Raw genomic sequence first — 26,754 nt, 5'->3', positions numbered from 1 at the left:
CCGAGTCGCTGCCGTCAGCGCTGGAGTCGATCATCGCGGCTTACTGCGTCGTCAAAATCGTCGACGTCAGGAACGAAGGTGCTGTGAATGCGCTCGTTCCTCTTTCGTAATCCTGGCGGAGCCATTTTCCAGCTTCTTCTACACTGCCATCGGCTTACTATCCCCCCAACCGATAGGGCGATACGTACATTGTCCGCATGCAACTCGCGTACACGATCGTGCTCGCCTTCGTCATGAAGATGCTTTTTCATAAACAGATTGTTCAACACCGTCGCCAAAGCTGCTGTCCCATTAATCGAAAAGGCGGCTTTATGTATTCGCAAACAGCGATCCCCCTCCTCCCCCTCCTCCTCGATTTCGTTTTGGCCCGTGAGATCAAACATTCTGTCCCTGTACCCAAGCAAGCGGTGCTGCCGCATTGCAGGTGGCCAAGGAACTTTGGTCGTTGTGAACGGCACCGTGATGTGTTGAATACACAGGGGATCTGGTAGCGAGCTATGTATAATTTTATGGCATGGTGCTATTCGCTGTATCATCAGCAATCAGTGCATTCTGCTTACGACGCTGATGACTCGGCATCGCTTGGATGCTGTTAGTCAATGTGGTCATCCTGCAGTTTCTATCGGTGAGGGATCGATCCCCCTTATACTTCCACGCGTCAATCCAATACTTCTTCAAGAGAATGCTGGAAGCACCATTCATTGCCAGCATGGACAACAGCGGTCCGTGCTTGCGGGCTTGTGTGCATGACGGGCCAAAGATCTCGAGTGTCCCACGCCGTGGGGGTGGCAGTTACACATTGCCACGGCAGTTTCACATATTCTCTTGAAGTTTGTATAGGCAAAGCGTCGAGAGCGTTACACCTTCTCATGGCATATCTTGCAGATTTCACGACGCATTGGTGTGGTGCATCGCCGCGCTTCTTCTTTGACCGTCACAATTCGACTGGATGCGTCAGGCGTGGCTTCTTGGAGCAGCCACAGTTGGCTTCGTCGTCGGCGGACACGATTGCATCCATGACGTCCAGCTTGAACGGTTTACGGTGCGTCGTTGAGGCGGTCGTTCCTACACATGGATGCTGACACTGCCGTAGCGGTCGGTAGACATGACGACGCTCACAAACGAACAAGAACTGGAGACGTCGGGGTCTCGCCGGCTCACGGACGCCACGACGTTGTTCCAACCCATCCGGATCTCGTTCGACACATCCCGCTTAACGAGGTGAGCTCGCTAGGTGATGCATGTTGCTCGCTCCGCCTGACTCGAACGATTCTGTAGTGATCCTGGCTACCTCTGCACACAAGCGGGGCAGGCCATCACCCGCGACGGATCTTCCTACACCTGCACGCAGAACGACATATTGACCAAGGTAATCTGGATCGCCATGTGGACGCAGTTCATTTAACGAATTCGACAGGAAAAATCCGACTTCATCTTGTCCGTGATGATTCCAGCCGTCACGACGTACTTTTCCAGTGTCTTGTCCGTGCAGCGCGTGTCGGGGAATCTCATTGTAAGCTCGCTTCGTGGCAACATGTCCTCATGCCGCCTTAGATTCAAGGTTTGGGATGCCAAGCCAACGAATGGGCGTGCTGCGCCAACACGATCCCGCCGTACTTGAAGACGACAGGCATTGCCAACACCGACTTTCTCATCCACGTGACGGCTCGCCCCACGTCCGGGGCAGTCTTGGCATGGGCCCTCCCGTGTAACATTGACCAGTACGGCCGCCCTATCTCAGGCCAAGCCAACTTTGGCCCGAATCGGTTTGTGAATTTCAAAGAAGGCGATGGCCATGGCTCACCTGTTCTGGCGTCCACATGTCTAGGCTCGACACGCAGAGTGGTAGCCGGGCGGGCCAGATCGGCACAGCGATTCACGAAATCACGCACGCGCTGGGGTTTTCGTCATCGCGGTTCGCCGACTTTCGACAGCCTCTCAATGGACCGTTGTGGGGCTACTCGAACGTGGTGTCGCAAACGCAGCAAAATGGGATTTTCGTCTCAAAGGTTATCACGCCGCAAGTCGTCAAGCAGGCAAAGCAACAGTTCAATTGCCCCGACTGGTACGGTCGCGACCGACATGATTGCGACCGAATGGATATGGCTAGGCCTGGCGCGGGGGCGGAGCTCGAGAATGGCCCGACCGGATCCAGCGACTTTTCGAGTCACTGGGAAAAACGCCTCTTCAACAAAGAGTACATGACAGCCACCAGTTCGGCGAATCCAGTCTACTCGGCCATGACCCTTGCCTTCTTCGAAGACACGGGGTGGTACACAGCCAACTACTCGATGGCGCAGGCACTGCCGTGGGGGTACCTCGAGGGCTGTTCCTTTGCCACGTACGCCATGATGTGTTGTGCGAATTTCCCGGCGCGATTGAACCCAGTGTTGTAGGGGCCAGTGCTCCGAGTGGAGCAACGACTACTTTTGCTCCGCGGCGGGCGAACACTGCTCGGCCACGCGTGATGCCAAGGGGTACTGCGACATCAATACGTACACGTCGAGCATTCCATCGGGTTTTCAGTACTTTAAGAATGCCAAGCTCGGGGGCCAGGACACGTTCTCCGACTACTGCCCGACGTACCAAGGCTACAGCAACGGCGCGTGCTCCGACACGGTTTGTGTCGACGGCATCGAGCCACGTGAGGATGACCGGTCGTCGTTCGGTCGTGTGTAGACGACGTACTTGGATGCTGACATGGGCGAGGCACTGGGGGCGGGCAGCAAATGTTTTCAATCGACTCTGACCAAAGGCAGTTCGAGGTAGGTGGGAATGCCTTGGGCAGGCGTGCGAACATCACGGTAGAGCGTCCACGCCGGCATGCTACCCTGTCATCCGGTGCGGTCAAGGCAACATGTACATCCGCGTGGGTGGCAAGGAGGTTGCGTGTCCGTTGGCGGGTGGCGACGTATCTGTGCCCGGCTTCCAAGGCACCGTGCGATGCCCGCCCGGCAATAAGATGTGCCAACTGCTACAGACGCAGTGTTCTGGTCAAGGCATTCTCATGGTGGACGGGTCGTGTTCGTGCAACCCGGGCTTCAGCGGATCGGATTGTTCGCTGAAGGATTGCCCGCTCCACAATGGCGTCGAATGCAATGGCCGCGGGAGCTGCGACCGCCGGTCGGGCACGTGCCGTTGCGACGCTGCGTACACTGGTCTATCGTGTTCGGAGCTGTTGTGCCCGGTCGTGACGAGTGACAAGTTCTTGGGGGACCAGTGCTCTGGCCACGGGGCATGCAACGGAGCCCTTGGCACATGCACGTGTTCCGACGGATACACAGGTAGACACTGATACCTTGCATGGCCAGAGGGACGCCTACACGGGCGATACCTAACAATGCTCGTGAAGGCAAAGCATGCGAGTGTGTGCCTGGCTGCACAAGCTGCTCGAACGGCGGGTCCTGCGACTGCTTGACAGGTGCGGTGGCCGTTAGCATGGTCGCCTGACCGACACTTTCGGACAGGGTCTTGCGTGTGCCCGAGCGGATTCTTCGGTGCCAAGTGTGAGTTGGCGGGCGACGCTCCTATCGAGACACTCGTTCTCGACGCCAACGCAACGACGATGGGCCAGGTCCCTGCCAAGGCACGTAAAGAATTGTCAAAGGCATATCGCATGACGTCGTGGACTGGCGGTGGTGTAGACGACGTCGTACTTCAAAGTGCTGTTGAACTCGAGTTCGTCCGACATCACGGTCCTGCTCACGTCCACGTCTGGAGGTATGCCAGTCGTGTGTGCTCGACGCGGATGCTCACGTTGTGCGGAATAGATGCCGACTTGTACGGGTCCTTTCTCGACACGTATCCCAGCCCAAAGTCGACCAAGTCGACGTTGTTTGTGAGCAATGCCAACCGCCACGACCGGCTCGACGCGATCCAGCTGTGCGGGACCCTCGGCACGTTTCCCCGGGCCATGAACGATACGTTTCGGTTTTGCAGCCAAGCCAACGCGCTCCTGGTGCAGGGTACGGTGTCGCCGCAGTCGTTGAAGCCGCGACTAATTGCGCAGGGGCCCCGGGGTACTTTTACGTGAGCGTCTTTGGGTTCGCGGCGTCGACGTTCGAGTTGAAGGTTGTGTCCGACCCGTGTGTAAACGAAGTGTGCTCCAACCACGGCACGTGTGGCAAGGTGCGCTGCCACCCTCGTCTGGACCACATCGATTCACGATGTGTCTAGTATTACGCTGGCGTTTGCGCATGCGACCGGTCGTGGTCTGGCGAGCGATGTTCGACGCCTCGCTGCCGCCCCGATTGTGTGGACTTCAACAATTGCAACGCGCCGGTTCGTACACCCACGTGCGTGCATGCCAACCTTCGATGCGCTCTCTTAGACGTCGTCGGCCACGGTGCTGACCTCTGGTCTGCGCAACACCACCGATTGCTATGGCAACGGCGAGTGCCGCGTGGTGACTGTCCATGGTGTTGACCAACCGACGTGCGTGTGCGACGAAGCGTTCTCGTTTGCCAACCCGACCGACGACCAGTCGATTTGCAAAGTCCCGCTGCCGTCCATCCGGCGCGTCCAGCACTTTGCAGACCCGTTTGTCGTGCACGGCGACACGATGCAGTATTACGTACGAAAGGATGGATGGTGCTGGCGCGATGACGGAAGCGTAGGTTGGGGTCGGGGAGTGGACGATGTACACGCTGACCGTCAAGCCCGAATGGCAATACGTGTACGTGGAGCTCAAGGAGCTGTCGGACGGAAGCGATCCGCTCGTACTTGTTCGCAAGACCAAACTCCCGTCGCTCAACGCGTCCGGCAACCCGTACCCGCTGCAAGCTGTGGATGCCGCCGCGTGGACGAGTGCCGCCTCCAAGCAGCGCGTGCTGCTCACTCGAGCGTCGTCGACCCTGAGCGACGGCTTGCTCTACATTGGTGTGTACAATACTCGGTACGGGCGGAACCCGCTGGCGTACCAGCTCACGGTCGAGGCCAACTCGACGTGTGACATCCACACAACCGACGTGTGCGCGCGGGGCAGCACTGTGGCATGTGCGGTCGCGTTGCCCACGATGTGTCAATGTGCATCGACAGCACAAGGCCCGTTCTGCGATCATGTCAATATCACACATAGCCGCGTCAACGCCGACGTGCCGACGCAACTTGCTCCAGTCGTCGTGCACGAAGGCAGCTGGCAGGTTGTGTGCCATGCACATCAAGGCTGACGTCGCTCACGGGTGCTGTTGTAGTACTGGACGTTCGACGTGGCCGACCCAGCGGTCGAGTTTGTCCGCGTCGAGCTAACAACTGGCCAAAGCAGTGCTGCCGGCGACGAGGTCAAGCCGGTGCTCATGGTGCGCGGTATGTGTTGATGACCAGCATGGTGGCGCCACTGCTCTTTGAGGGCCGACGAGTTCGATCGAACGCTCCATTGAAAATTCTAGGTCCTCTCGAGCCCGGGTTCCCGTCGTTGGATCTGAGCTCTGCCTTTGACTTCAACGCGGTGACCACGCCAGTGAAAAACGGCGGCAACCACACCGTCCTCGTTCCCGTCTCGACATCGTGCGCGGGACCGAGATGCTTCAAGGTCGCCGTGTACAACAAGTTGTACTCGGGGAACGTTATCCAAGCCAACGTGACGTTGGTCGGGCTCAAGTCGGCCGCGCAGGCGTATGCAGTGCCCGATTGCACGCTGTCCGGTGTCGGCGACGCGGCGTACGTGTGCCGCATTCACGCGGCGGATTCGTTCGTGCGATGGACTCACATGAGCGTGTAGGAATTGCAATGACCGCGGGATGTGTGTTCAAGTTGGCGACCAGCCCACGTGCAAGTGCAAAAACGGGTGGAGCGGCATGACGTGCAATGCTCCTCGTGCGTTTGCGATCTCGCAGTTGTGGTCGGCCGCCACCGGCATTTCGCTGTTGTGCAGGTGCGGATGCCTTGCAAAGATGCTGCTCGCTCATCTTTTGTGGGCAGCGTTTGCAACGCCACGTTCACCTTGTCGAACGGCGCCATGGTCATGTTTACGCTGCCCCAAAGCATGCAGCCCAACACGGGCTTGGAGCTGCGCGTCAAGTCGAATGGTGGCATCGTGTCGCCGAATATGTATGTGTCGGAGGTACACACATCTTTGGACCGACGTGCGCATTTCATGGACACGACCAGGCGACCCCGCGGTCTTTGTACGACTTTGCCATCATGTCGTTTTCGGTACGTGGAGGCGAGATGCCCGTCCACAAGCAGCGGTGGCCATGCGTTGGTGACGTATCGATCAGGATGAGAGTGAAGAAGTCGTCCAGCTGACAAACCGCCCATTCCAAGGCCACTTTTGGGTTGCCATCTATTCGGAAGCGCCATTGTACGACGCCTCTCGTCTACCGACGCATGCACGGGCACTCATGGCGGCGTAGGGGTATGGACGCAAATGCCACCAACACCCCGACGACGTTCACGATCCAATCTCGCGTGATCCCGCTGGTCAAGAAGACCGTCGACAAGCGGCTCATCACGCAAACGAGCTTCCTCGGTGCAGTCATGTCATGGCTGACGACGGCGCCGCTTGGCATCGTTCTGTTCTCGCTCTTGCTCATCTTTCTCGGCCTGACGGCATTTTACTTTGTCTGGCGAACGTTTCGGTCGCCCGACAACCAGGATAGCGCGGTACGACCGACCACGATCGTCATGCAATGGATGGAGCTCATATGGTTTGGTCGGTGGAATTGCAGATCAGCACGCTTGCTGCCGAGTTGGGCAACCGAGCGAATGAAGTGCATCATGTTGAGGCGGGTCTTGCAGCCGAGCGCGTACAGTCGCCCTTGCGCATGGGCAGCTCGACTCGAAGCGACGACGCTCCTACGCCGAGCGCTCCCCCCTTGGAATTGGATGTCGAAATGGCCCCCATCGTACGCTTTTCTTAATAGTGCAACGTGTACATCCTTTCCTGAATCAACGGGAAGGGCGTCCCCCTTTTGAGACGAATCGTTCCAAGCGGATGGCACGGACACGAGCCTCCATTTCTCTCACTCGGCACAGCATAACTTACGTCGTGTCGGAAACCTCATCCTTTCAACCGGCGTTGTCGAAGCCATGGTCCAAGCGTTCTTCGAGGATCACGTTGCGATTTCCACGGTCAACGCCTTGGTGACGACTCGAGAATGTCCGCTCGAGACGGCGGCACACACCTTCCTCATTGATGTGTCCGCGTAGCCAAGCTCACATTGATTTGCTGGACATGACGCAGCTCGAAGCAAGACAAGCGCTTCTCGGCCTTCTCGCAGCCACAATCCTTTGCCGCCGCCGCACTCGTCGCCAAACGGCAAATTTCAATTGGACAGCTCCGATTGGTCGAGCCTTCGGACCAATCAGAGCGTTGCGAACTTTGACTGTCATTTGCATCCAGCGCCAACATGGAGAAGTCGCTCGGCGATGACTTGGCTGGGCTGTGGGCCGAGATGATGAACGACGGCGGCAGCGACAATGCGCTAGCATCGCACCAAGACTTCTCGTCGCACGAAGAGCACTTTATCTCGGCCCTCCTGGACAGTGGCATCGGTCCATCGTCGGCAGCGACACACCACACACCCTTGTCCCCACTGCCTGCTGCCGCAACGTTCCTTGAGCGTGAGCGCCAACGAAAGATGATGTACCGACGACGGATGAAGGACGAGGCTGCCCATTTGCAAGACTTATGCACGCACCTTGAAGCTCGACGCGCACAGTTGATCCGTCGAAGGGAGCGTCGGCTGCAACAAACGCCAGAGGAAAAGCAAGCCATCGAAAAGTGGGCGCTTACCGTTCAGGTATGAGATGTTTGCATCACCGCGCGCAATGTGACGGACGCATGTGTCCACTCGCAGTCCATGCGCGACCAAAATGCCGCGATCATGCAGTTCAACTCAACATTGCGAGATTCCATCCGCCAGCAAATCCTCATGGCCATGTCATACCAACGGACCGTGCGGCATGCTCTGCACCACATGGTATCGACTAACTCTTGCTCACGCGCCTAATCGTCCACCCTGTCGCTGCCACGCAGAACTTGTCGCTCGCGAACGACGAGCAGAAGCGGGACAAGATTCATCAACTCCTTGTCAATCAACGCGCTCAGCTCGACCATATTCGCGTGAAATGGGTACCGTCCGCCTGGCGCAACAGGTTCCCCTGACGTCACGGCGTGCTTGGTCGTGATCTAGCTCGGGCTTCTCGAAGGCGAGGACAAATGCAATGTAACGTTCAACGCAGCGCAGACCGACATTGCCCATGCTGAAATCGTCCGATGTCGCCGCTTTCACGCGACCGCGCCAGGCGTGGCTGCGAACCGCATATGGCTCCAGCTCACGGGCGACACGACCAACAACGCGGCAGCAGCTCCCCGAATAGCCCAAGTACTCGTTTGCTCCCTCTTTCGTATCACTGGACGTGTGATGGGATGTAGCGCCTCGACACGATCGATCCCTCGACATTCTACACGCGGGTCTACATGAACGACGACGTTGCTCCATTTGGTTTGAATGTGGTTCAGCATCGGTATACGCCAAACTCTGGACAGTCGCCGTCTCTCATGTGGTGCTCGATGCGACTAGGCACGACCTGCCCGACCGCCACCTGATCATGTACCGCACGATGGACGACAACAGCGGCGCGACCGACCACGCGTGCTTTGACGACGTGATCAAGTGGGATGTCGTGTGTTGGTACTGTCATGTCGTCGTGGCGACAGTTTATCGAATGGGATGACGTGGCAGGCTGGAAGTGACGCAGGAAGGCTCCGATACGCTCGTGAAAGAGTACATCTCGTACACCCAAGTCGGCCACCACGCGATTTTGCCTGCTCTGCTCGGGTGTACGTCCGACTCGTTCGGTGGCGGACCTTGAAGTGACCAAGCACGCGTAGGCGACGCCGACAGTGACCCCATTACAGCAAAACAAACCAAACTCCGCGCGTGGATGCAGCAGGTCGTGTCCAAGTTGTACTCGGGGTGCAAGCTGCCCCCACTCCCAACGTCGTCGTCGTCCACGTAGCTCGCGTCGAGAGCCACCCCCACGAGCACCCTCCCCGTCATTTTTGTCCATAGCATCAAATTGAAAACTTACGCACTTTGTGTTGTCACTGTCGCAAGTTCGCCCTCATCGTCGAGAATTGTGCATGGCTGCGCTTGGAGGAATGACATCGTCGTTTGGCGCGAGAACGACCGTGCCGTCCTTCGTGACGCAGTGGCCTTTCAAGTAGGCAGCTCTGTGGGAAGCAAGCTTGAGTTGTTGGAGCATTCGATCCGCTAGCCATAGAAAGCACGGAGAGTCCCAAAGAATTTGTAACGAGAAGAACGTACGGGGAGTAGACCAAGGCAGGCTCGTCTGGCCAGGGTGGTGTGGGATGTCCTTGGCCCGTTGAATGTCGTCGCACCGTTGCTTTTCTGTTTCGATCGAGTGAAAGTTCGCCATGACGCTGAGAATGTCCATGTTGCCATGGAGTTTTGCATAGTCCAGCGCCGTGTGACCCGTCCTGTCCGGCATGCGGGGGTCTGCTCCTTTCTAGCATGGGAATCCATCAACCATCCATTCACCTGCAGTAGCCATGCAATTCTAGCCGAGATAACCAACCAAACAACGTACGTGGAGTAACTTCATCACGGCGGCTTGGATGCCGAGCTTAGCGCAATAGTGTAGCGGGGTTTCCGCAAACGAGTTCTAAACCGTGAGAGTTGAGATGCCTGAGGTTCTAATGTAAGGTTCGTACAGTTGTGTTGGCTAATGCGCCGTGGCCAAGCAGGTTGTCGAGAATGGCCACTGCTTTTTGAGCACGCAAAGTCCACTTTATCGAGATATTGCGCGGCTTATTAGGGGGAACGTCCCGCCAGACGTAATGCAACGGTGTGTCGCCGTTTCCGTTCGGGACATTCGGGTCGGCCCCACGGTCCAAAAGCGCTCCGACGACGTCGACGTTCAGCAGGCGCGCAGCAGCCATGAGCGGAGTCAACGCCAAGCTAAAGGGCACGATCAGTCGTCATTCCTTTTTCGGTTGGATGAACCTGTGGCTTTTGGTTGGATTCAGCGTGATGGTGCCGTCAGTTGTGTTTTGCACGACGGCTACGTTGATGTCGAGAAAGACGTGCTCTGTCAACATGAGCACTGTTTCTCTGTATCGATGGTCAGGCCGTTGTCGTATGAATGGCTGGCACAGATCTTTACCGAGTGCGCCCCGCCGCCAACAACCGCCAAAACGTGGCCAAGTCGTTCGTAGTCCCTTCCACTGAAGCTAAGCGATGTAGCCTTTCGACGTTTTGCTTTTGAAGAAGCCGTCTGATCCACGCACACGTCATGGAAGGGCAACTTGCAGATTGAGATGTCGTACTGCTGTTCCTGGAGGATGTCCAACATTGACTGGGCCGTAAAGTGCAATTTCCCAGACTAGACGACACGGCTGAACACAAACGTCGCGGAGGTAGTGGACGGAGAACTACCTCTAGCGTGTGCAAGCAGTCTTGGTGGTCGCTCTTGGCCGAGCAGTGAGAAGTGGAGTGCAAACTCGGTTCGCTTGCAGATGCTATGTTGATTCCGATCGATAATTTCTTTGCCAGCGCTGTCGTCATGCGCTCTTTCTCACGAATGACCTGGCCAGCCCGGGATGAATGGCAGTCCAGTTCGTGGCCATTGGGCATACCTGACTGCCTGGAATCGGAAACGGGTGTTTGATGGATCGCAAGTGGTATTGTCCCGAGATGTCGGCTGGCCCCAGTGGCGCCAATGGCTTGAGAGCCAGTGCAAGTGTTTCTTCCTTCGTCCACTTTGTCGAGTCGCTGTACAAACCAGCGTAGATCGTTGGTTCGTTCGGCTGCGCTTCTTGTACAATAGCCTTGAGACGCGCCCTGCTACGTTCTCGTTGCGTGTCGCGCTCAACCTACCATGAGACGCAAGGTCAATCCATTTTACCAAAGGCAAGTGGCAAGAGACCTACTGTTTGGTCATGTATTCTTTTGAGAGTCGCTAGCTCTTGCTTGGTGAGTTGCCGCTTGCGCGTGGATGTCCACATCGCGGCATCTCCCATCACAGGGGCAAGTGTTGCCCGTCTGAGGCCGACGTTACACAAACCGTTTCATGACTGGCCAATCAAGTCATGAGAAACGTTTGTTTTATAATATACAGTATAAAATAATACACCTCTCAATATATCCGGATGCAACAAGCTTGTTTATTCTAAATAGCTATTTAAAATATGAAAATTCGTTGGTTGCTGGAGTTTGCCAACTTGCAACAATTCATAGACGACGCACGCACGCACCGCCATGCCATTGTCGTATGTGGTGGAGATCATCGAGGGCGCATACACGCGTCTTGGCCCGAACGGTGGCTTGATAGCTTTGAATCCACACATCCCTGTGGAGTTTCGCACGTACGTCAGAACGAAGCCACGCATTGCCGCTGATGGCTTACCTGCTATGTGTAGGGAGTGGTTCTTAACGCCAAAGCAACACGCCTTAGAGACCCTTGCATTCAGTTTGCTATATGGATCCATTGCGTATTATTGCCACTGCCGCGCGATCAACAGCGACGCGTGGAAAGCTCTGCGACCTGTGCGGGTACCCACGACTGTTGATGCAATGTGTTTTGTGCTTGCAGGTACATCGTATGCTGCGGTGAGTCGGAAAGCAATGAATTTTCCGTGTCTCACCGCGTTGTTGGATGGGCAGGCCTACTACTACAAGCACATCGCACCCGGAAGTTGGCGTGTGGCGTATATGCTCCAGCCATGCCACGTCTTGACAGCCACGATCGCCATTTTGAGCGTTCTGCCAGGCCGGTGGGCCAACTACATCTTCCAGGTACACATCTGCAATCCATTTACGATTTTACCTGTAGACGTAGGTCATGGTAACCCTCACATGGTCCTCAGTGGTGGCGATGGCATTTCCGGATTTGAGCGACTACACGCATAAGGTGCAGTGCTCCTCCTCTGCTCCATCCTCCAAACACCCACTCGGGCATTAGGGCGACATGTTTAACTATTGGTACGAGCATGCCCTCATTCTGGTGCTCCCTATTGCTCTCAGTGTAAGATCAATCTGGTGTTTATCAAGTTATCGGCATATCTCATGTGCATGCTGCAGCGATGCGGACGGTTCACCTATCTTGGGAACTGGCACTTCATCGTGCTGGGCTATGCCACGACCGGGCTGTATCATTGCGTGTGCCTTCAAATCGCAGCGTTGGCCACCAACGTGAACGTAGCCACGATGGCGGTAAGTCGACGATTTCATGGTTCTTCTTTGGGTCATGACTGGGGCTCGTAGTCACCACCTCAGATTCTGGCACACTTGGGCGTGTACTATCGCGCGGTGCAATACGCGATCTGCTTTGTTTTACACTTAGTGTACAACGGGATCATTGTGGCTGGGTGCAGCCTCCTTTCCGCCGCGACGCAACCCAAAGCAGCCGACTCGCGCGTCCATCCATAAGTGTGTATCACTTTGGAATTGTGGAACTTCTTGATTAGGATTGTTCCTAGTCGAAGGCAGCAATGTCCATATGCTATTTTGGTGTATTGTGATCCTCACTGATGATCCATGGGAAGCCGACAGTGGGATATTTCCCTATGAAAGTGAATTAATTCTTTCTACAGACGGATACTGATCATTGTCCACTAGCTGGATCAACGAGGATATTTCCCCGTGAGAAGTCGGGTGGGACTTCGGCGGGAGTTGCGTTTTGAGGCATCACTTTGAAAACCTGCCGACGTCACGGCCGCAATGGTGGTGCATCATGCCGTGGACTTCCTTGAGGATTTCTTCCTGAGCATTGGCCCGGGAGACGAGCCCAAGTTCCCGCACGTGCCAAAAGCTCTTCGAAGGTACCAGGACATCTCCTTCGACTGTATGGCCTCACACAACCTCTGAAGCGTCTGGTACTTGTCGCCACGCCAACATGCGCTGGAAACCATTGTGTACGTGACTGTGTTTGCCCCCATGTGCTACTATGCGGTCAAGCAAGCGCTCAAGCATCCCAAGTGGAAGAACCAGCGGCCAATTCGCGCGCCGACGGCGTTCGATTGGGTCTTGGGGGTGGTCACAATGTCGTCGTTCTTGGGGGTACGTGTGTTTGTTGTCGATGTGCATGAGTTGATTCGGAGTGAACTCGCCCATGTGACTGATGTAGGTTTGCTACTACAAAGCGCATTCCACAAACGGATGGCGTCTGCTTTACATGTTCCAGCCGTGCCATGTCATGACTTTTTCCTTGGCGATCCTCTGCATCGCGCGAGGTCGAGCTGCCAACTTTATCTTCCAGGTGGCACCGATGGATCCACCGACAATGGTCACACATCATATTCAAGTTGTTGGTGGGGCTCCTAGGTATACGTGGCCATGACATGGTCGTCAGATTGTGCCTTGATTTTCCCCGACACGAGCGACTACATCTACATCGTACGTCGTTGTGCTCTTGGTCCATCGTCCTTGCTGAATGATTCAGCTCATTCGGTACACGACCAGGGCGACATCTACAACTTTTACATCGAGCACTACCTGATGCTGATCATTCCCGTACTACTTTGTGTACGCTACAGCCAACTGCTCGTCTGCTTTTCTCACGCTGTTTGTGGTAGCTGTCTGGGCGATATGAGTACATTGGCAGCCCGAGCTGGATCCTCTTTGGATTCACAGTCATTGCGCTGTACCATGCGATTGTGTTGCAACTGGCTTGCTTGGTCACCGAGGTCAACATCGCCACTCTCATGGTACGACATCCTGTCCACCAGTACTGGCGTAATATAACGGAATGCGTAGTCGCCACCAAGCGTGCTCCGCAGCTTGGGCGAATGGTACCGTCCGGCTCAGTACGGCATGTGTTTTGTCCTGCACTGGGTGCACAACCTATCGATCTCGGGCGCCGTGGCGCTCGTGTCCTCGTCCAAGGTGCTCAAGCCGCTCATGTCCCCCAAGCAACATTGAAACTTCTCGTGATGGAAGCCCAAGTGTAATGTAAATACCACCTCAACATTCGGGCCTGTTTACGCTATCGTTGGAGTTGAAAGATAGAACCGAACGAGTCTCTATTCTGCTTTGTCTCGTGCAACGTTTTGAACGTTTGCTATGCTTCGTTGGTTTGAATAACCATGTTGACAAGGTTGAAGCTCATGTAGTACATCGCACGGTTTGATACCTGACAACTCAGGCAAAGGACCACCAAAGTATAGGTGAATGTTCGTTTGTCTTACGTTCGCGGTGGACTAGCACAGCATGAATCTGGAACAACTGGTACAGGCTCGACTTTCACATTTGCATATGCATGGCCCATGCATATCAGCGCGACTTCACTGAGGAGAAGGAGTGAGTTTGTGCTTCTGCAGCTGGTGTTGGAGCTGTCGTCACTAAAGACGTCAAACATAGGCTCGAGGAGGCTGTCGTCGTCGTCTTTGCTACCTCGATTCTTCCGCCACCACGCTTTGAAGTACACATTTCGTCGCTCTTTGTTTTTTTCGCGCCATTCCTTCATCTTTTGCAGTCGGTGGGCCTTGTTCTTGGCGTGGTTCTCTCGCTTGTACGCGAGCCGGCGCTCGCGATTCTTAATGTGGTATTGTTTGCACTGCTCGTTGCGCTTGAGTCGTTTTGCTTCAGCTTCCTCTGCAGTCAACAGTTTCTTCGCCATCGCGATGTCGGATTGGAAAATGTGGAGATCTTGACTCCTGCGATATCCAACTAAAATTCGAACCGATCTTTCGACGGCCGTTACGATGGTGGCGATCATCCGGATACAATGAAACCATCAAACGTCACGTCGACTCGATTCTCCACGCGTGATCCTTTGGTGCACAGTTTTATTCCTCGCACCACGTCAAGTAGATACGCAACAATGTGCGGGTTTCTTCGTTCAATCTATCTTCTATCCCCGATGGGCGTTGTCGTTACTCGAACCTCGACGAGTTGGGGTTGAAGTCCGGCATCGATGTCCGGATGACAGGGTTTTCGCTCAACATATGCGTCTGGACTAAATGTGGTGAATTCTTATTGCCACGGCTTACAAACACCTAGTATGCAACTATATATAGTGGAAATAGAACGAACATACACCATAAAATAATATGACCACCTTTGTCCTCTAATATGACTCGCGATTCGAAACTGATGTCGAGAATGGAGCCGATCCTCACCGGCCGCGGCGGTGGCGACGCCGAAGGCAAGTGGACGGGACGCTTGGGTCACTTCCATAATGACGACGAAGTCGACATCTTCGTGTTCATTTCATGTGCAATCTCTTCTGAGGCAATGTACAAGACGTTGTGCCTTCGCGCAAGTGGTTGCAGGCGATTATCTCGTCTCCGTCTGAGCGTGATTTGGATGAAAAGTGCGGCATGTCCATCGGATGGAGGTCCAGAGGCAAGGAACTAGAGCATGAGAAATGAGTTGAATTTCACCAGCGTCCAACAAGGTGGTGTCCATCACAGTGCGACTCTTGAGTTGGATCGACTTGTTTGCCGCAACTGCGCTCAACTCCAACTAACTGACCTTACCCACAACACGCTCACCGACGTATGTCATAGTTGAGATTGGGCATCCACCCATGCATACGATCGTCTTGAAATGGCTTTCAACCGCGGGGGGCGATAATGCTGGACGGCGTAGCATGCTGCGACGATGAACTCGGCGAAAATGGAAATAATATGTGGAATTGTGTCTATGAGGTCTATGACAAGTCGTTAGGGGTACCCGTGGAGTGGAGCGATGGAAAATGGTGGAGCTAACGGCGGGTGGCGAGCGAGATTATGTCATGCCCAGGAACAAGCACAAGAGCTCTTCGTCTTCCTTCTTGACAAACCGACCCTTCACTCGTAACCGCGAGTCGGCAAAGTTTTTCCGCACGCCATAGTTGATCTTTCGGCCCCATGTCCGGTGTTTTCTCTTTTCCAGGTACCGCTGAATGCGTTCTGCTCGGTCTTCGGGGGAGTAACTTCCGATGCGCTTGGTGGTCGCGCCAGGGTGATGGTAGTCGCTGTCACACGACGACCACGACGATACGGAGAGTTTTCGCAGCCGGTCTTCAGAGTCGGAGCGAGTTCGCTGGTCCGTTTCATCGTCATCTTCTGTGGAACTGGTGTGAGGGCGGTGGGGGATATGACTGTCCAGGCGCAGGTCTTCCACCTTCATTCGTTTAAGTCCTTGCTCCATCTTGGATAGGGACGCCAGCGACCACGCGTCGTCGACACCGGTCGGGCTGTTCATAAACTTGAACTCTTGTTGAGCAAGGCGGGTGAGGTGGTGGAGGGGCGACGACGACGCAGTTGGCTCGCTAGCTGTGGGGACGACGCGACCACCGTTTGTGTCGGTGAGCTCATACACATGCATGTCGTAATCGTGGAGCATGGAGGCTTTTGTGAGGGCCATCAAAGTTTCAGCGACGTCAATGTCGTCCACGGCATCGACCGCGTGAAGCAACATCATGGCGCTAATGCAATTCGAGGGGGACGCGGCAGGCAGCATCTTGATCCTCGCACTCGACAATGCTCGATGTGAGGAGAAAAAGCTTCTGCTTTTGCGATTTCCATATCACGAGGGGAAGAATGATGGTAGGTCGAAATATCCGGAAGCTCGTGTGAACAAATACCCTCTCTTGATGAATCTTCCATGGTTGTGACATTGCCTGAACGACAGGTGGAATCTTGAGATACCTCACCTCTAGAATATAATGAGCGGAGTAACTATATAATTCAACGACACGACATGAATCTGGTTCACGTTTGGCGAGCCCATACTAAGTGTCATATCAAATTTGGCGAATCGCGGCGGAATGAATGTATGGGGGGGCGAGAAGATCTTCCACGTGTTAACACGTCAGGTTGAACTTGACCAAGTGTTGGCGTTTCTGTTCTCGAAGGGACAACTAAGACCGCTGGACGCGGTCTGGGGATATCGAGAGCTCACGAGTATGGGTACAGGAAGGGGCACAACTTCCTTGACATAAATGGAGCCTCCCGTGACGTCGATTTTGAACAAAGAAGCCGATGTTGGCGACCAGACGGGGTAAAGGCCCGTCGGCTGGGGCCGTTTCTTTTTTCTTGGAACTGTCCTTAAAATAACCTCCGTAAACCTAAGGCCACAAATTCTCAAGCCAAAATGTACGTAAAAAAGAGTTTTGTCATGGGCTGGGTTATGTGACACCATCGAAGGGTCTTGAGAAATGTATTACACGATGATCGAGAATCGGTGCCACAACCAAGACGAGCGGCATCTCGTCAAAGAGATGCAGTGGGAGACATGGTCTAATTAGGAGCTTGAGCAAGGAAGTGCACTGAAGATTCTAGTGACGGGACGAATATCCGACGAAGCCCGCCGAAGCAGAATCGGCGTTACAAAGCCGAGTGTCGAGAAACTGCAGTGACCGTAGAAACCCCACTGTTGCGAGGAAGAGCAGTCTCTTAATTCCATTTCACTGTGCAAGGTGTTCCTTGACAGCATTGTCTTGCAAGGCATTCAATACAACATCCAAACCTGACAGCGTGTTCTTGGTGCACGTTTGTACGGCACAAGACATCCATTCATGCACCCTTACTCCATCGTGAATTGATTGCGAAGATGCTGGAGGTTCATACGAAGATCTAAAGCACGTGCAATGGGATGTAAGGGGTGCGTTTAAGGGATCGCCTCACCTTTATCCTCCAAGTTTGAGTAACGCAGCGCCATCAAACCCTGCAACAGCATATGCTGGAAATCACTCGAGTCGTCACCTTGGTTCGCCACGATATTTTCTTCTCGTTGCACAATCGTGGGATGGAGGTATTTGGCCAATTCGCACAATGCCTTGGGCAGTCCGCACACAATGGCCATTTGCAAACCATACCCATGTCGGAGTTCTGTTGGCCCGCCTTTAAGCTTATATTGAAAATGCAGAATCTCCTACAGGATTTCAGAGTAACAGACAATAAGCAAGTTGGATAAGTACCTTGCCCGTTGTCGATGCTTGTAAGTGGAAATTGCGGCAACTCGGATACAACTTGGTCAACTCTCTCAAACCATGAAAATGAGTTGCAAAGAGACAAAAGGCTCCATTCTTCATCAGTGATTCTGACACACTCCACGCGATTGCAAACCCTTCTTCATTCGATGTTCCCCTGCCCAATTCGTCCACCAGCACCAACGAACGACTTGTGCAGTTGTCCAGGATGAATGCCATCTCTTGCATTTCAACCGTGAAGGTGCTCGAGTTTTCTTGCATGTCATCGGACGTTCCAAATCTTGTAAATACACGATCGCGCAAGGAAATACTTGCCTCCAGTGCAGGAACATAACAGCCAATGTGGGCAAGGATAGTGATCACAGCAACAGTTTTCAAATACGTTGACTTCCCGCTGCAGTTTGGCCCAGTAACAACTAGAAAAAATAGTGAGCATATTGAAACATTTGGGACAGGCAGCACCATTGAAGTTCACCACGAGATCCAAATGCTACAGACCGCAATGAGTGCAATGCGAAGTGTATTCACTACCACACACCGTATCATTCGGAACAAACGGTTGGTCTTGCATCATGTTTTCGATGAGTGGATGGCGCCCTTGTTTGATTGTGATGCTTCCATACTCATTAACATCAGGACACGTATCTACACAAAGTTAGATGATATGCTTGATGGCTCGAATCAAACATGGTTGGTCAGCTGGTGATAGCGCCACAAGATTTGTGAAGCTAAGTTTGGTGAGTTGTAAGTAGGATGCTACATGAACTGACCTCAACAGCAAATCTAATGTTGCAATGCTCTCAACCATCGAATACAAGCAAGCCGCGTGTGGTCGTATTTCATCGAGCAATTTTTGAATGACCCCGTAAGAGAGTGAATAAACTTCTTGAATGCACTCATTTGCTCGGGAATTGAGCGACCTGAATTGTTTCGTCGTACACGCAATACCTGAAAAATTTACAAGTCATCTAAAGTATTCAAGTGGACGTACTTTTGTTGAATTTCACGCACTCTTCAAAGCACGATGGGATCTCTTTGCCCAAATTTGCAATGGACAAGTGATATCCACGACTCGCACTTCCAAACTTTAATGAGATGAACGTTAACGCATGTGGACCATACCTGTAGTTCAATTTTACGTTGAATGCGTATTTTTCTTGATATCCCGTGATTTGATGATCAATTGCGTCCATGATATCAACAAACGTTGATCGAGTAAGGTCCAATTTGCCATCTAAGCCATTCTTGACTGCAAAAGAACCTTGAATTTTCCTGGTGTGGCGAGCGGATTTATTCCAATGTGCGCTGTAGCATTATGAGAGCCACGCTACATGAGCACTCCAAAGTACTTAAGATCAATAACTTTGCGAATGGACTCTTGAATGTGACGGAATTCTTCGTGGTCAAGGCTACATGTCTTGACTCGAGAAATACCTTCATAACACAGCTGTACCTCGAAACTATTGTCTCCAGCAGGGTTGATTTTGTGTCAAGTTGATTCGTAAGTGACTTCAAGCAAGTCTTCAAACGAGGCAAAGCGTCCAAGGTGCTTTTCAACGCAATAATGCTCTGCACACCTTGTTCGAAGACACGATCACTGGCCAATTTTGGAATTATGACAAGCTGAGCCTAGAAAGAAGTCAGTGTTTCGTATTGGTGGTTTGCAGTGCCATGAGTATTTCGAGGTCTGGAAGATCGGGAAGAATATCTCGAACATCAAAAAATGTCGATGGGTTTTCTAGTAGAATCCCAACAACGTGTTGACGTTCTTTGCTAAAGATTCCTCCGTCATGCCCTCACAATTTCGATTGAAAAATACACTACATGGTATGGAGATCAGATATTGGGCGTAAAATCTGTAATACAGTCAGAATCATTTAGTTATTTCGTCGTAGTGTACCATGGTTCGCAATAGGCGCCGTCCAACTGTTGTTTGTGAGTGATCCAATACCGACACTAAGGACTTTCTCGAAGTCAATTCAATGCATGAGTGACGAATCACAAGTATACCTCTCGTGCTGAACCACTTTTCGCACCGCGCATGAGCTCAAGAGAGGAAATCGTATTGTAATCCATCAGTAACACTGGCGACGCAGTGTTGACAACGACCTACACATAGTTTTATATGTTGAGGCAACGAATTGTCATTCCACCTTTATTGTCTTTTGGGCAATGTAGACCCCTTGCATGAACTCAATATATTTCACCATGCATGCAACTGATCCCATGACGATGTAGTTCTAGAAGTTCACGATTAGGTTTGAATAAACATTCAATATCAACCTTGAGAAGGCTCATGTCAAGGCAATTCATGGCGATCCGTTTCAAATCGTCGGCCCCTTTCGATTGACTGCTAGGAGGTTAGTGCCGCATATAAATCATCTCAAAAACTTACTCGTAGTACTTTCGTGCAATGGGAACAATGCGGCACATGCTGTTCTTGAAGTGTTTTCGTATTTCTTGGTGCATGCTTCTTGTCTTGTTCGTCTCAACGAGAAGAATCTCGTCGGGCTGCTCTGGTTAGGAGCATGGAATGTAGGTTGATTGGCATTTGTACCTGATATGAATCAAGAAGAGTTATCGTCTCCATGAAAGTATGAGTGTCCACCATGGTCGAAATCAGCAACTCATGAGGTGCGGATACGTCAATTCCAGTGATTCCGACTTCTCTGCACTTCCCTTCCGCTACAACAGCAATGAACGTTCGCCGCAACGCTCGACTTGCTGTTGCCACGCGTGGGGTCTTTGCCTTCCTCGTCGATGATTCCTCATCCATGTCGACCCGCACGGTTGTGGAGAATTCATTCGTGGATGGGCGGTGCATGGATTTCCTGGCGTCGTCGTTTCAAATTTGAAAATGACAAGATTTCGCGCGCTTTCGAGCTGCAAATTAATATATACATATTTGTATTGCACTTTTTCAACATGAATACAATGAAATGTACGGATAATCGGTTTTCCGGATGTTTACATAAGCAGAGCAAGGCTTCAACCCGAAACGACGAGTACGCTGAAGATCCACATGAACCAATCACGTGCGAGTAATCACCTCTATCAATCAATATTGTATTCACACAGGTGACCTCGTTCTTCAAGATACACCAAGGCACACTTGACTTTAGTCGACCCGTCCATGATCCTCTCGTTTGTACGCCGCCATGGTGTGCGCCATGCAACGTCCAGCTCTCGACTGGGGGCACTTCGCTCTACTCTCGCCAGTAAAGGCAACGACGTGAACAGTCGCCGCTTTGAAAATGAGAGCTACTACGCAGACCTGCGCAAGCCTGTACTCGAAGCGACGACAATCAACCCTGAAACTTACACGTCGACAGAGTTTTACGAGCGTGAACAGGAGCTTTTGTTTGCCAAGAGCTGGCAGGTCGTCGGGTACACCGAGGTGTGTGGCCTCTGCACATCGCGTTCAGTGCTCACGCTGTGTGTAGAAACTTCGGCAACCAGGGGACACGATCGTTGGCACAGCAGCTGGGCAGCCCGTTCTTGTGACGCGAGGAAAAGACAACGTGATTCGTGGATTCTACAACGTCTGCCGCCACCGTGGGGCGCAATTGGTGACGAAGAACGGACGGTTCCCAGTGATCAGTTGCCCGTATCACCGATGGGGGTATGCATTGGACGGGCGACTTATCGCTACTCCCATGTTCAAAGGGGACGGCGTGTCAGATAACCTGCTTCCACCCGACGAGCACAAACCTTCGGACGCGGTGAAAGAGGTGATGATTGTTCTCCCGTGGTGACACACCTTCACCACATCATCCAAGGCTTTCTCCACGGAATGCGTCAAAAACTTCAACAAGAAGGACTACGGCTTGCTCCCAGTTCGCATCGACACATTTGGTCCGTTCGTGTACGCAAACGTCAGCGGGGACGCGCCCCCGCTGCGAACGTACTTGGGAGACGTCACGCAGTCCCTCCACGAATATCCCTTTGACGAGCTCGTGTCGTTCAAGAGCACGACCGTCTCGGTCAAGTGCAACTGGAAACTGCTCGCAGAAAACTTCATGGAGTACTACCATCTCCCCGCCGTCCATCCGCAGCTGTGTGATGTGTCCGGAGTCGATGACCACCACCGTGCGCAGGTGAGCTCGTCGCTCGGATTTCGTTGACCAACACAGTCATTTTTGGCCACAGGGCACTGGGAGCTACATTGGGTTTGTCACGTCACCGTTGACAAACGGCGGTACCCCCCTCGATCTCAACTTGCTCCCTCCGATGCCTGGTCTAACTGGAGCGAACAAAGTCACGGCGTGGTTCCACCACTACTTTCCCAATGCATTCTACTTTTTGCTACCGCATGGGCTTTTCACCGTCATTTTAGAGCCCACCAGTACGGATTGTGCGATGCGTTCCCATAACATGGACGCTTATGGTAGGCCCGACGACGACGGTCGAGCACGCAGAGCTGTTTGTGCACCCGAGTGTGTACGACGTGCCAGGTATACACTGTGCTTGTTGTAGCACCAACGAATGACTGGTTTAGGTCACAAGGAAAAGCTGGACAACATGTGGGCGTTCTATGACCGGACCAACAACGAGGACTTTGCGATCTGCGAGCGTGTCCAGGTTGGGGTCAAAGCCACGGCGTACCAAGGCGGGCGCATGACGTTTCGGTTTGAAGAGACGATTCACCGATTTCAAAACATGGTGGCCGACTACATGACGTCCAAGCCGTCCATTCCCCCGGGCGACGCGTCCCCGCCATACGAGTTTGAGCGAAATCACGAAAAGGCACCTAGTGCATGACAAGATGACACAGTATGACTCGAATGGCACATCACAATGGCGAACTTGGCGCTCGTTGCAGGAAGTGCCAAGTTAACGGAAATATCGACCCATCTCGCATGTGTTGGGCATGATCGAATGAAAGTGACCTCCCTGGTTGCGTGTCAACACCCGGCTCGAAGGTTCTACCGCTGCTGGATATGCTGCGTTCGTGTCGTTGGCCGGAGACACGGCACGAAGCAACCAGCCTAGTCCAGAGAGCATGAACACTTTGCAAGGCCAGACGAAGTGGAGGCGGAGAAGGGCGGTCAAAATCCCCTCCATTCCCGTGTCCTCCGAGTGCAGGTCGAATGTTGGTCCAATCTGCAGAGCGCACGAGAACCCGCCACTCCACTTCATCCTGCCACTGCATCGAGTGTGCAACAGCACTTCACACAAGGGATCGTACCGGTTGACGACGCAAACCTTGCCAGGACCGATACGCATAACACCTGCCGAGATCGTCGCGTCCATGCGTTGTTGCGGGTCACCATATTGGTGTCGTGTCTGTGTGCACGAAGTGTACGTCGATTCCACCCACGCCTTGTCTAGGTGCTGAAGAACCTTTCGGTCCCACCAAGCTCTTCATGTTGACAGGCCGCACGGCGAGCAAGGCGGCACGGATAAAAAATCGTTAAATAAGCTATAGAGATAAGCCACACGACGGAAGTCGACGGCGGTGGATTCAGCACGTCTCATCCACGTCCATGGCCTCGTCATCGGTTTCGTTGTCAGAGTCCATGCTGGCAACAAAGCAACAAGCCAAATCCGTGTACACGTAGTGCTGCATGACTTCAATGGCGAGTGGGCTGAGGGACTTGACGTCAACTGCGGCGTCGGCGGTGTGTCCCAGCACATCCAGCCACTGGGGTTCGTAGGCCGACACGATGCACATCATTTCTTCAAGATCATCTTGAGGGAGCTGCCTGACTTGATGGACAAGGAATTCGAGCTCGTCGTCCGAGGGCGACACCTCGTATGCGTCGCAGACAACGGGTTGCGGAATGCACGACAGATACGACTCAACTTGCATGGAGCTCATGGTGGTGGGGATCAGTGGGTTCGAGAGGACAGAATGTCAAATGGCGACCCATTGCGATAAGAGGTTGCAGCTCCATTTCCGACAGCGATCGAGTCGTTGACACGCACGTTCTCATCACGGATGCATCGGTGTTCCCACGTCATCGGGAATCTTCTTGTTCGGGAGGGTTGAGGCATCAGCCGTTGTATACAAACTCCTAGTATAAGTATGTTTTCAATCTACTTTTAATAGCATTAATTTTCATTACAAACAACAAGCTATATTTAAAACTCTTCATAAAAGCGTTTTTGTATTTTCTCGCTGTGTTGGTGTGAGTAAAGGGCGCCTGGACTACGTTAAACCTTTTTGTCGTTCATCCGGTGAATTAAGCAGCGCCGTTTAATGTGGAAGTCGGGGCAACGAACATAAAAACGCGTTACGTTTTACTCCTGATGACGTCAAACGTGAGTTCTACAACCGTGGGCCACCAATCGTGCATGAGACAGACTCCGTATCCGCGACGTCACTTCATTGGCTGAAATTGTTTGATTTTCAATCCGATGTTCTGGATACAACGCTGGTATTCTTCTCGAACGTTGTCCACAACCGGTGAGAAACGTTTGATGCTTTACCAGGTCGCTCTGCAGCTGATATTGTATCTTGGTGCTGGCAGGGTTGGGGAGGCGCTTGTTCCCCAACACGTACGCTTTGCTGAGTCCCGTAGAATGATACCCTAGATGCGAGGGAGCTCAAGGATGTGTGAATTCTGTGGCTTGAATGGCGTCCATGGGAATTACCAAAACAGCTGGGATAAACCAACACTCCACATCCAATCGCGACATGGTGTCCTTAAAGGCAGGTGTACATATCGTCAAGCACCCGCCAATGTCACAACTGCGGTGGGACAAACCTTTTTCCAACAGAGGTCGGCGTCCCGTACGCGTGTTGGTCGTTGACCATCACTCATGTTTGACCAAGAGCCATCGCAACAGCCCGTGGAGGGAAGTTGACCTGAAGAACGTTGTGAAAAGGTCGATGGAATTTGCAGGCCATTGCGGTCGGAGTACTCGTCATTGTCGAATTCACCATGTCCACTCAGTTTCAAATGCTGCCAGGAAGCCACCACGTCCGTACCTCCACCCCCTCGATGAAGCACCTCCTCCTTGAGAGACTCACGCACCGCATCACGGCCTTGTCCAGCGAAGCGCTCGAGGGAATGTTACAGATCGTGGCGTACTACGAGCCTCGATGGATTCTCGTGCATGGCCAAAACGAGGAGCTCAATTTGGATCTCACGGCATTGCAAGCTGACACGTTGCACGCTCTCGAGCAATACGTCGCTTCTGTGATCCGATAAACACCTTTGACAAGCCTTCCTTCGACGAAACGAGATAGTTGCTGACGGCAGCTACCACCAACGGGCAGCCGTTCAGCAGCTCGATCCTGTGGCAAGATTTCCCGCCCCTCCGATGGCGCGCCATTGCAACTGAAACACGGCACCAAGGTGCAAACCAATGTCGGAGTCGCGTTGGCCCTATTTTTAATGCATGATATATCGTTGTAACGTGAAATGCTGGTGGCATGACGGGGGTGATGGGGGTGGATCTATTTTGAGGCGGTGCGTGCACGGCACTGGCCAGCGGCGGCGCCGCCCAGATCGAGGACTCCTTCTCGTCCTGGGTCCATCTTCAACCGTCAACCACTTCGAACGTCCTTCTGTTTGTGCCGCCCCACCCACATTCGATTTCGACACCCATGAGCGCCCACTTCCGCGCATCCCCCGACTCTAGTCCTGCCCGAGGAGGCGCGGCGCCGGTGCTCATCGAGTTTGTCCCGAACAAGCTGTACTACACCTCGGTGAGTGCCCTGCCCAAGTCGACCGAAGACATGCTGTATTTTTCCATCGACAACCAGCTCATCTACTGGAACTACTGTCTCGACTTCGGCCCGCTCAACATTGGCCACGTCTTCCGCTTCCACGACATTGTCCAAGATGCGTTCGCCCAAGCCGCCCGCGTCAGCGCCACCACCAAAGTGTGTTTGTTTTCGAGCACCAACGGCCAGCGCCGCGCCAACGCTGTGTGCCTCCTCGGGTGCTGGGGCATCCTATTCCACGGCATGACGGCGGCGGCGGCGTGGGCGCCGTTCTCGGACCTCCGATTTCCTCCGTTTCACGACGCGACTGACTTTGAATGCACGTACGATCTCAGCATCAAGAATTGCCTCGATGGCCTCGAGAAAGCCAAGGCAAACCAGTACATTAACACAGCAACGTTCAACGTGGACGAGTACCAGTTCTACGAAAAGGTCGAGAACGGCGACTTGAGCTGGGTCTCGCCAAAGTTTATCGCGTTCGCGGGCCCGCACAACAAATTTTCCAACAAGAACGGCCAGATCACCCTCACTCCCGAGCACTACGTCCCGTACTTCAAAAAGATGAATGTCACGCTCGTCGTGCGGCTCAATGACAAGTGCTACGACCGCAACCGGTTCGTGTCGGCCGGGATCGACCACTTGGATTTGTACTATCCCGATGGCACCAACGCGCCGATGCACATCCTCAAGCAGTTCATCGAAGCGTCCGAGCGAACGCCGGGGGCTGTCGCGGTGCATTGCAAGGCTGGCCTTGGGCGCACCGGCACGTGCATCGGGTGCTACATGATGAAGCACGAGCAGTTCACGGCGCGCGAAGTCATCGGATGGCTGCGCCTGTGTCGCCCTGGCAGTGTCATCGGCCCGCAACAGGACTTCATGGAGGAGGTCCAGGACTTCATGCGGAGCGCGGTCGACTTGCCAACCGAGGAAATGGACGACAAGGCCGACGTCGCGGCGGCGCACAACTCACCGCTCAAGCACAAATCGGAGGGCAGCATCATGACGAGCATGAAGAAGGGCGCGCTGACGCTGCTTATGCCAGGGAAAACCGTCGGCCGTCCTGCCCCCAACAAGAAGATGACAATCAATCCCCAAGGGGACTACCTGGTCGCGCAGAAACAGTCCAACAGCCCGCCCCAGAGCCCCGTTCGCAGTCCGCCCAAGTCCCCTCTCCGCATCCGATAGACACTAGGTTA

The 26,754-nt window shown here is 53.5% G+C and overlaps 12 protein-coding genes across 19 annotated transcripts; 7 read left to right on the top strand and 5 right to left on the bottom strand.

Annotated features, from left to right (window-relative positions):
• The first annotated feature begins 897 nt into the window (after window positions 1-897).
• Window positions 898-6,908, top strand: H310_04531 (hypothetical protein). Its single transcript, XM_008868920.1, has 26 exons — window positions 898-1,042; window positions 1,094-1,221; window positions 1,279-1,369; window positions 1,418-1,513; window positions 1,555-1,766; window positions 1,829-2,065; window positions 2,111-2,341; window positions 2,397-2,619; window positions 2,680-2,765; window positions 2,809-3,284; window positions 3,353-3,421; window positions 3,468-3,586; window positions 3,645-3,720; window positions 3,771-3,965; window positions 4,010-4,128; window positions 4,177-4,281; window positions 4,331-4,573; window positions 4,617-5,141; window positions 5,193-5,304; window positions 5,388-5,658; window positions 5,720-5,872; window positions 5,920-6,061; window positions 6,109-6,153; window positions 6,219-6,301; window positions 6,354-6,603; window positions 6,669-6,908. Exons 1-26 carry the CDS (start codon window positions 950-952, stop codon window positions 6,858-6,860), a joined length of 4,572 nt encoding a protein of 1,523 aa, XP_008867142.1. The 5' UTR covers window positions 898-949; the 3' UTR covers window positions 6,861-6,908.
• A 436-nt stretch (window positions 6,909-7,344) lies between these two features.
• H310_04530 lies at window positions 7,345-9,254 on the top strand. Of its 2 annotated transcripts, XM_008868918.1 has the most exons (8): window positions 7,345-7,742; window positions 7,800-7,922; window positions 7,979-8,074; window positions 8,136-8,327; window positions 8,378-8,469; window positions 8,526-8,636; window positions 8,688-8,785; window positions 8,837-9,254. In XM_008868918.1, the coding sequence occupies exons 1-8, from the start codon at window positions 7,350-7,352 to the stop codon at window positions 8,962-8,964; spliced, it is 1,233 nt and encodes a 410-aa protein (XP_008867140.1). In that variant the 5' UTR covers window positions 7,345-7,349; the 3' UTR covers window positions 8,965-9,254. The 2 variants fall into 2 exon arrangements, with proteins under 2 accessions (XP_008867140.1, XP_008867141.1); XM_008868919.1 differs by lacking the exons at window positions 8,688-8,785; window positions 8,837-9,254 and having other exon boundaries at window positions 8,136-8,469; window positions 8,526-8,673.
• H310_04529 (hypothetical protein) lies at window positions 8,881-11,000 on the bottom strand. The gene is made up of 10 exons (XM_008868917.1): window positions 10,898-11,000; window positions 10,604-10,840; window positions 10,404-10,553; window positions 10,295-10,350; window positions 10,132-10,242; window positions 9,972-10,079; window positions 9,680-9,926; window positions 9,556-9,630; window positions 9,273-9,474; window positions 8,881-9,218 (listed from the first exon to the last, which is right to left on the bottom strand). The coding sequence occupies exons 1-10, from the start codon at window positions 10,985-10,987 to the stop codon at window positions 9,070-9,072; spliced, it is 1,425 nt and encodes a 474-aa protein (XP_008867139.1). The 5' UTR covers window positions 10,988-11,000; the 3' UTR covers window positions 8,881-9,069.
• A 202-nt stretch (window positions 11,001-11,202) lies between these two features.
• On the top strand, window positions 11,203-12,554 carry H310_04528 (hypothetical protein). 4 transcript variants are annotated; one of them, XM_008868914.1, is made up of 7 exons: window positions 11,203-11,332; window positions 11,387-11,519; window positions 11,631-11,762; window positions 11,806-11,877; window positions 11,929-11,991; window positions 12,048-12,179; window positions 12,231-12,554. In XM_008868914.1, exons 1-7 carry the CDS (start codon window positions 11,226-11,228, stop codon window positions 12,393-12,395), a joined length of 804 nt encoding a protein of 267 aa, XP_008867136.1. In that variant the 5' UTR covers window positions 11,203-11,225; the 3' UTR covers window positions 12,396-12,554. The 4 variants fall into 4 exon arrangements, with proteins under 4 accessions (XP_008867136.1, XP_008867135.1, XP_008867137.1 ...); XM_008868913.1 differs by having other exon boundaries at window positions 11,387-11,576; XM_008868915.1 differs by having other exon boundaries at window positions 11,387-11,576; window positions 11,929-12,179.
• A 95-nt stretch (window positions 12,555-12,649) lies between these two features.
• Window positions 12,650-13,996, top strand: H310_04527 (hypothetical protein). The gene is made up of 7 exons (XM_008868912.1): window positions 12,650-12,787; window positions 12,836-13,025; window positions 13,093-13,224; window positions 13,290-13,361; window positions 13,428-13,490; window positions 13,541-13,672; window positions 13,722-13,996. The coding sequence occupies exons 1-7, from the start codon at window positions 12,687-12,689 to the stop codon at window positions 13,884-13,886; spliced, it is 855 nt and encodes a 284-aa protein (XP_008867134.1). The 5' UTR covers window positions 12,650-12,686; the 3' UTR covers window positions 13,887-13,996.
• Window positions 13,997-14,025: 29 nt separating this feature from the next.
• H310_04526 (hypothetical protein) lies at window positions 14,026-14,583 on the bottom strand (the record flags this gene model as incomplete). Its single annotated transcript, XM_008868911.1, has 2 exons — window positions 14,026-14,097; window positions 14,197-14,583. The coding sequence occupies 2 exons, from the start codon at window positions 14,581-14,583 to the stop codon at window positions 14,026-14,028; spliced, it is 459 nt and encodes a 152-aa protein (XP_008867133.1).
• Window positions 14,584-15,585: 1,002 nt separating this feature from the next.
• Window positions 15,586-16,456, bottom strand: H310_04525 (hypothetical protein). Its single transcript, XM_008868910.1, has one exon. It carries the CDS (start codon window positions 16,410-16,412, stop codon window positions 15,696-15,698), a length of 717 nt encoding a protein of 238 aa, XP_008867132.1. The 5' UTR covers window positions 16,413-16,456; the 3' UTR covers window positions 15,586-15,695.
• An 851-nt stretch (window positions 16,457-17,307) lies between these two features.
• On the bottom strand, window positions 17,308-18,882 carry H310_04524 (hypothetical protein). Of its 3 annotated transcripts, XM_008868907.1 has the most exons (6): window positions 18,654-18,882; window positions 18,422-18,611; window positions 18,346-18,373; window positions 17,872-18,299; window positions 17,579-17,825; window positions 17,308-17,527 (listed from the first exon to the last, which is right to left on the bottom strand). In XM_008868907.1, exons 2-6 carry the CDS (start codon window positions 18,455-18,457, stop codon window positions 17,478-17,480), a joined length of 789 nt encoding a protein of 262 aa, XP_008867129.1. In that variant the 5' UTR covers window positions 18,458-18,611; window positions 18,654-18,882; the 3' UTR covers window positions 17,308-17,477. The 3 variants fall into 3 exon arrangements, with proteins under 3 accessions (XP_008867129.1, XP_008867130.1, XP_008867131.1); XM_008868908.1 differs by having other exon boundaries at window positions 17,308-17,825; XM_008868909.1 differs by lacking the exon at window positions 18,346-18,373.
• Window positions 18,883-20,967: 2,085 nt separating this feature from the next.
• H310_04523 lies at window positions 20,968-23,006 on the top strand. Of its 2 annotated transcripts, XM_008868905.1 has the most exons (6): window positions 20,968-21,280; window positions 21,327-21,614; window positions 21,663-21,980; window positions 22,033-22,228; window positions 22,275-22,337; window positions 22,382-23,006. In XM_008868905.1, the coding sequence occupies exons 1-6, from the start codon at window positions 21,017-21,019 to the stop codon at window positions 22,642-22,644; spliced, it is 1,392 nt and encodes a 463-aa protein (XP_008867127.1). In that variant the 5' UTR covers window positions 20,968-21,016; the 3' UTR covers window positions 22,645-23,006. The 2 variants fall into 2 exon arrangements, with proteins under 2 accessions (XP_008867127.1, XP_008867128.1); XM_008868906.1 differs by having other exon boundaries at window positions 22,033-22,337.
• Window positions 23,007-23,172: 166 nt separating this feature from the next.
• H310_04522 (hypothetical protein) lies at window positions 23,173-23,849 on the bottom strand. The gene has a single exon (XM_008868904.1). The coding sequence runs from the start codon at window positions 23,702-23,704 to the stop codon at window positions 23,348-23,350; it is 357 nt and encodes a 118-aa protein (XP_008867126.1). The 5' UTR covers window positions 23,705-23,849; the 3' UTR covers window positions 23,173-23,347.
• A 737-nt stretch (window positions 23,850-24,586) lies between these two features.
• On the top strand, window positions 24,587-25,269 carry H310_04521 (hypothetical protein). Its single transcript, XM_008868903.1, has one exon. The coding sequence runs from the start codon at window positions 24,771-24,773 to the stop codon at window positions 25,038-25,040; it is 270 nt and encodes an 89-aa protein (XP_008867125.1). The 5' UTR covers window positions 24,587-24,770; the 3' UTR covers window positions 25,041-25,269.
• A 169-nt stretch (window positions 25,270-25,438) lies between these two features.
• H310_04520 (hypothetical protein) lies at window positions 25,439-26,743 on the top strand (the record flags this gene model as incomplete). The annotated part of the gene is made up of 1 exon (XM_008868902.1): window positions 25,439-26,743. The coding sequence occupies one exon, from the start codon at window positions 25,439-25,441 to the stop codon at window positions 26,741-26,743; it is 1,305 nt and encodes a 434-aa protein (XP_008867124.1).
• Window positions 26,744-26,754: the final 11 nt, after the last annotated feature.

This window comes from Aphanomyces invadans (assembly GCF_000520115.1).
Source record: "Aphanomyces invadans strain NJM9701 unplaced genomic scaffold supercont1.7, whole genome shotgun sequence".
Lineage (NCBI taxonomy): Eukaryota > Oomycota > Saprolegniomycetes > Saprolegniales > Verrucalvaceae > Aphanomyces > Aphanomyces invadans.
Note: the sequence above shows the minus strand (reverse complement) of the source record. Positions and strands in the feature narration are given on the sequence as shown.

What these genes read in the sequence shown, in the direction of transcription:
- H310_04528 (XM_008868913.1), top strand. Translation starts at nt 11,226, where the DNA reads ATGCCATTGTCGTATGTGGTGGAGATCATCGAGGGCGCATACACGCGT. An exon ending in TGAGCGACTACACGCATAAG is followed by an intron (nt 11,878 to 11,928) that starts GTGCAGTGCTCC and finishes CTCGGGCATTAG; the next exon opens with GGCGACATGTTTAACTATTG. An exon ending in TGCTCCCTATTGCTCTCAGT is followed by an intron (nt 11,992 to 12,047) that starts GTAAGATCAATC and finishes TGCATGCTGCAG; the next exon opens with CGATGCGGACGGTTCACCTA.
- H310_04524 (XM_008868907.1), bottom strand. Translation starts at nt 18,457, where the DNA reads ATGATGCAAGACCAACCGTTTGTTCCGAATGATACG. An exon ending in CGTTTGTTCCGAATGATACG is followed by an intron (nt 18,374 to 18,421) that starts GTGTGTGGTAGT and finishes TGCGGTCTGTAG; the next exon opens with CATTTGGATCTCGTGGTGAA. An exon ending in TCTCGTGGTGAACTTCAATG is followed by an intron (nt 18,300 to 18,345) that starts GTGCTGCCTGTC and finishes TATTTTTTCTAG; the next exon opens with TTGTTACTGGGCCAAACTGC.
- H310_04530 (XM_008868918.1), top strand. Translation starts at nt 7,350, where the DNA reads ATGGAGAAGTCGCTCGGCGATGACTTGGCTGGGCTGTGGGCCGAGATG. An exon ending in GGCATGCTCTGCACCACATG is followed by an intron (nt 7,923 to 7,978) that starts GTATCGACTAAC and finishes GCTGCCACGCAG; the next exon opens with AACTTGTCGCTCGCGAACGA. An exon ending in TTGAATGTGGTTCAGCATCG is followed by an intron (nt 8,470 to 8,525) that starts GTATACGCCAAA and finishes CGATGCGACTAG; the next exon opens with GCACGACCTGCCCGACCGCC.
- H310_04522 (XM_008868904.1), bottom strand. Translation starts at nt 23,704, where the DNA reads ATGAGCTCCATGCAAGTTGAGTCGTATCTGTCGTGCATTCCGCAACCC.
- H310_04529 (XM_008868917.1), bottom strand. Translation starts at nt 10,987, where the DNA reads ATGGGAGATGCCGCGATGTGGACATCCACGCGCAAGCGGCAACTCACC. An exon ending in ACTGCTTGCACACGCTAGAG is followed by an intron (nt 10,351 to 10,403) that starts GTAGTTCTCCGT and finishes CGTGTCGTCTAG; the next exon opens with TCTGGGAAATTGCACTTTAC. An exon ending in CCGTGATGAAGTTACTCCAC is followed by an intron (nt 9,475 to 9,555) that starts GTACGTTGTTTG and finishes TTCCCATGCTAG; the next exon opens with AAAGGAGCAGACCCCCGCAT.
- H310_04527 (XM_008868912.1), top strand. Translation starts at nt 12,687, where the DNA reads ATGGTGGTGCATCATGCCGTGGACTTCCTTGAGGATTTCTTCCTGAGC. An exon ending in GTGCCAAAAGCTCTTCGAAG is followed by an intron (nt 12,788 to 12,835) that starts GTACCAGGACAT and finishes CAACCTCTGAAG; the next exon opens with CGTCTGGTACTTGTCGCCAC. An exon ending in TCAACATCGCCACTCTCATG is followed by an intron (nt 13,673 to 13,721) that starts GTACGACATCCT and finishes CGGAATGCGTAG; the next exon opens with TCGCCACCAAGCGTGCTCCG.
- H310_04523 (XM_008868905.1), top strand. Translation starts at nt 21,017, where the DNA reads ATGATCCTCTCGTTTGTACGCCGCCATGGTGTGCGCCATGCAACGTCC. An exon ending in ATGACCACCACCGTGCGCAG is followed by an intron (nt 21,981 to 22,032) that starts GTGAGCTCGTCG and finishes TTTTGGCCACAG; the next exon opens with GGCACTGGGAGCTACATTGG. An exon ending in CGTCATTTTAGAGCCCACCA is followed by an intron (nt 22,229 to 22,274) that starts GTACGGATTGTG and finishes CGCTTATGGTAG; the next exon opens with GCCCGACGACGACGGTCGAG.
- H310_04521 (XM_008868903.1), top strand. Translation starts at nt 24,771, where the DNA reads ATGTCCACTCAGTTTCAAATGCTGCCAGGAAGCCACCACGTCCGTACC.
- H310_04525 (XM_008868910.1), bottom strand. Translation starts at nt 16,412, where the DNA reads ATGCTGCCTGCCGCGTCCCCCTCGAATTGCATTAGCGCCATGATGTTG.
- H310_04531 (XM_008868920.1), top strand. Translation starts at nt 950, where the DNA reads ATGCGTCAGGCGTGGCTTCTTGGAGCAGCCACAGTTGGCTTCGTCGTC. An exon ending in GCGTGTCGGGGAATCTCATT is followed by an intron (nt 1,514 to 1,554) that starts GTAAGCTCGCTT and finishes ATGCCGCCTTAG; the next exon opens with ATTCAAGGTTTGGGATGCCA. An exon ending in CCGACAACCAGGATAGCGCG is followed by an intron (nt 6,604 to 6,668) that starts GTACGACCGACC and finishes GTGGAATTGCAG; the next exon opens with ATCAGCACGCTTGCTGCCGA.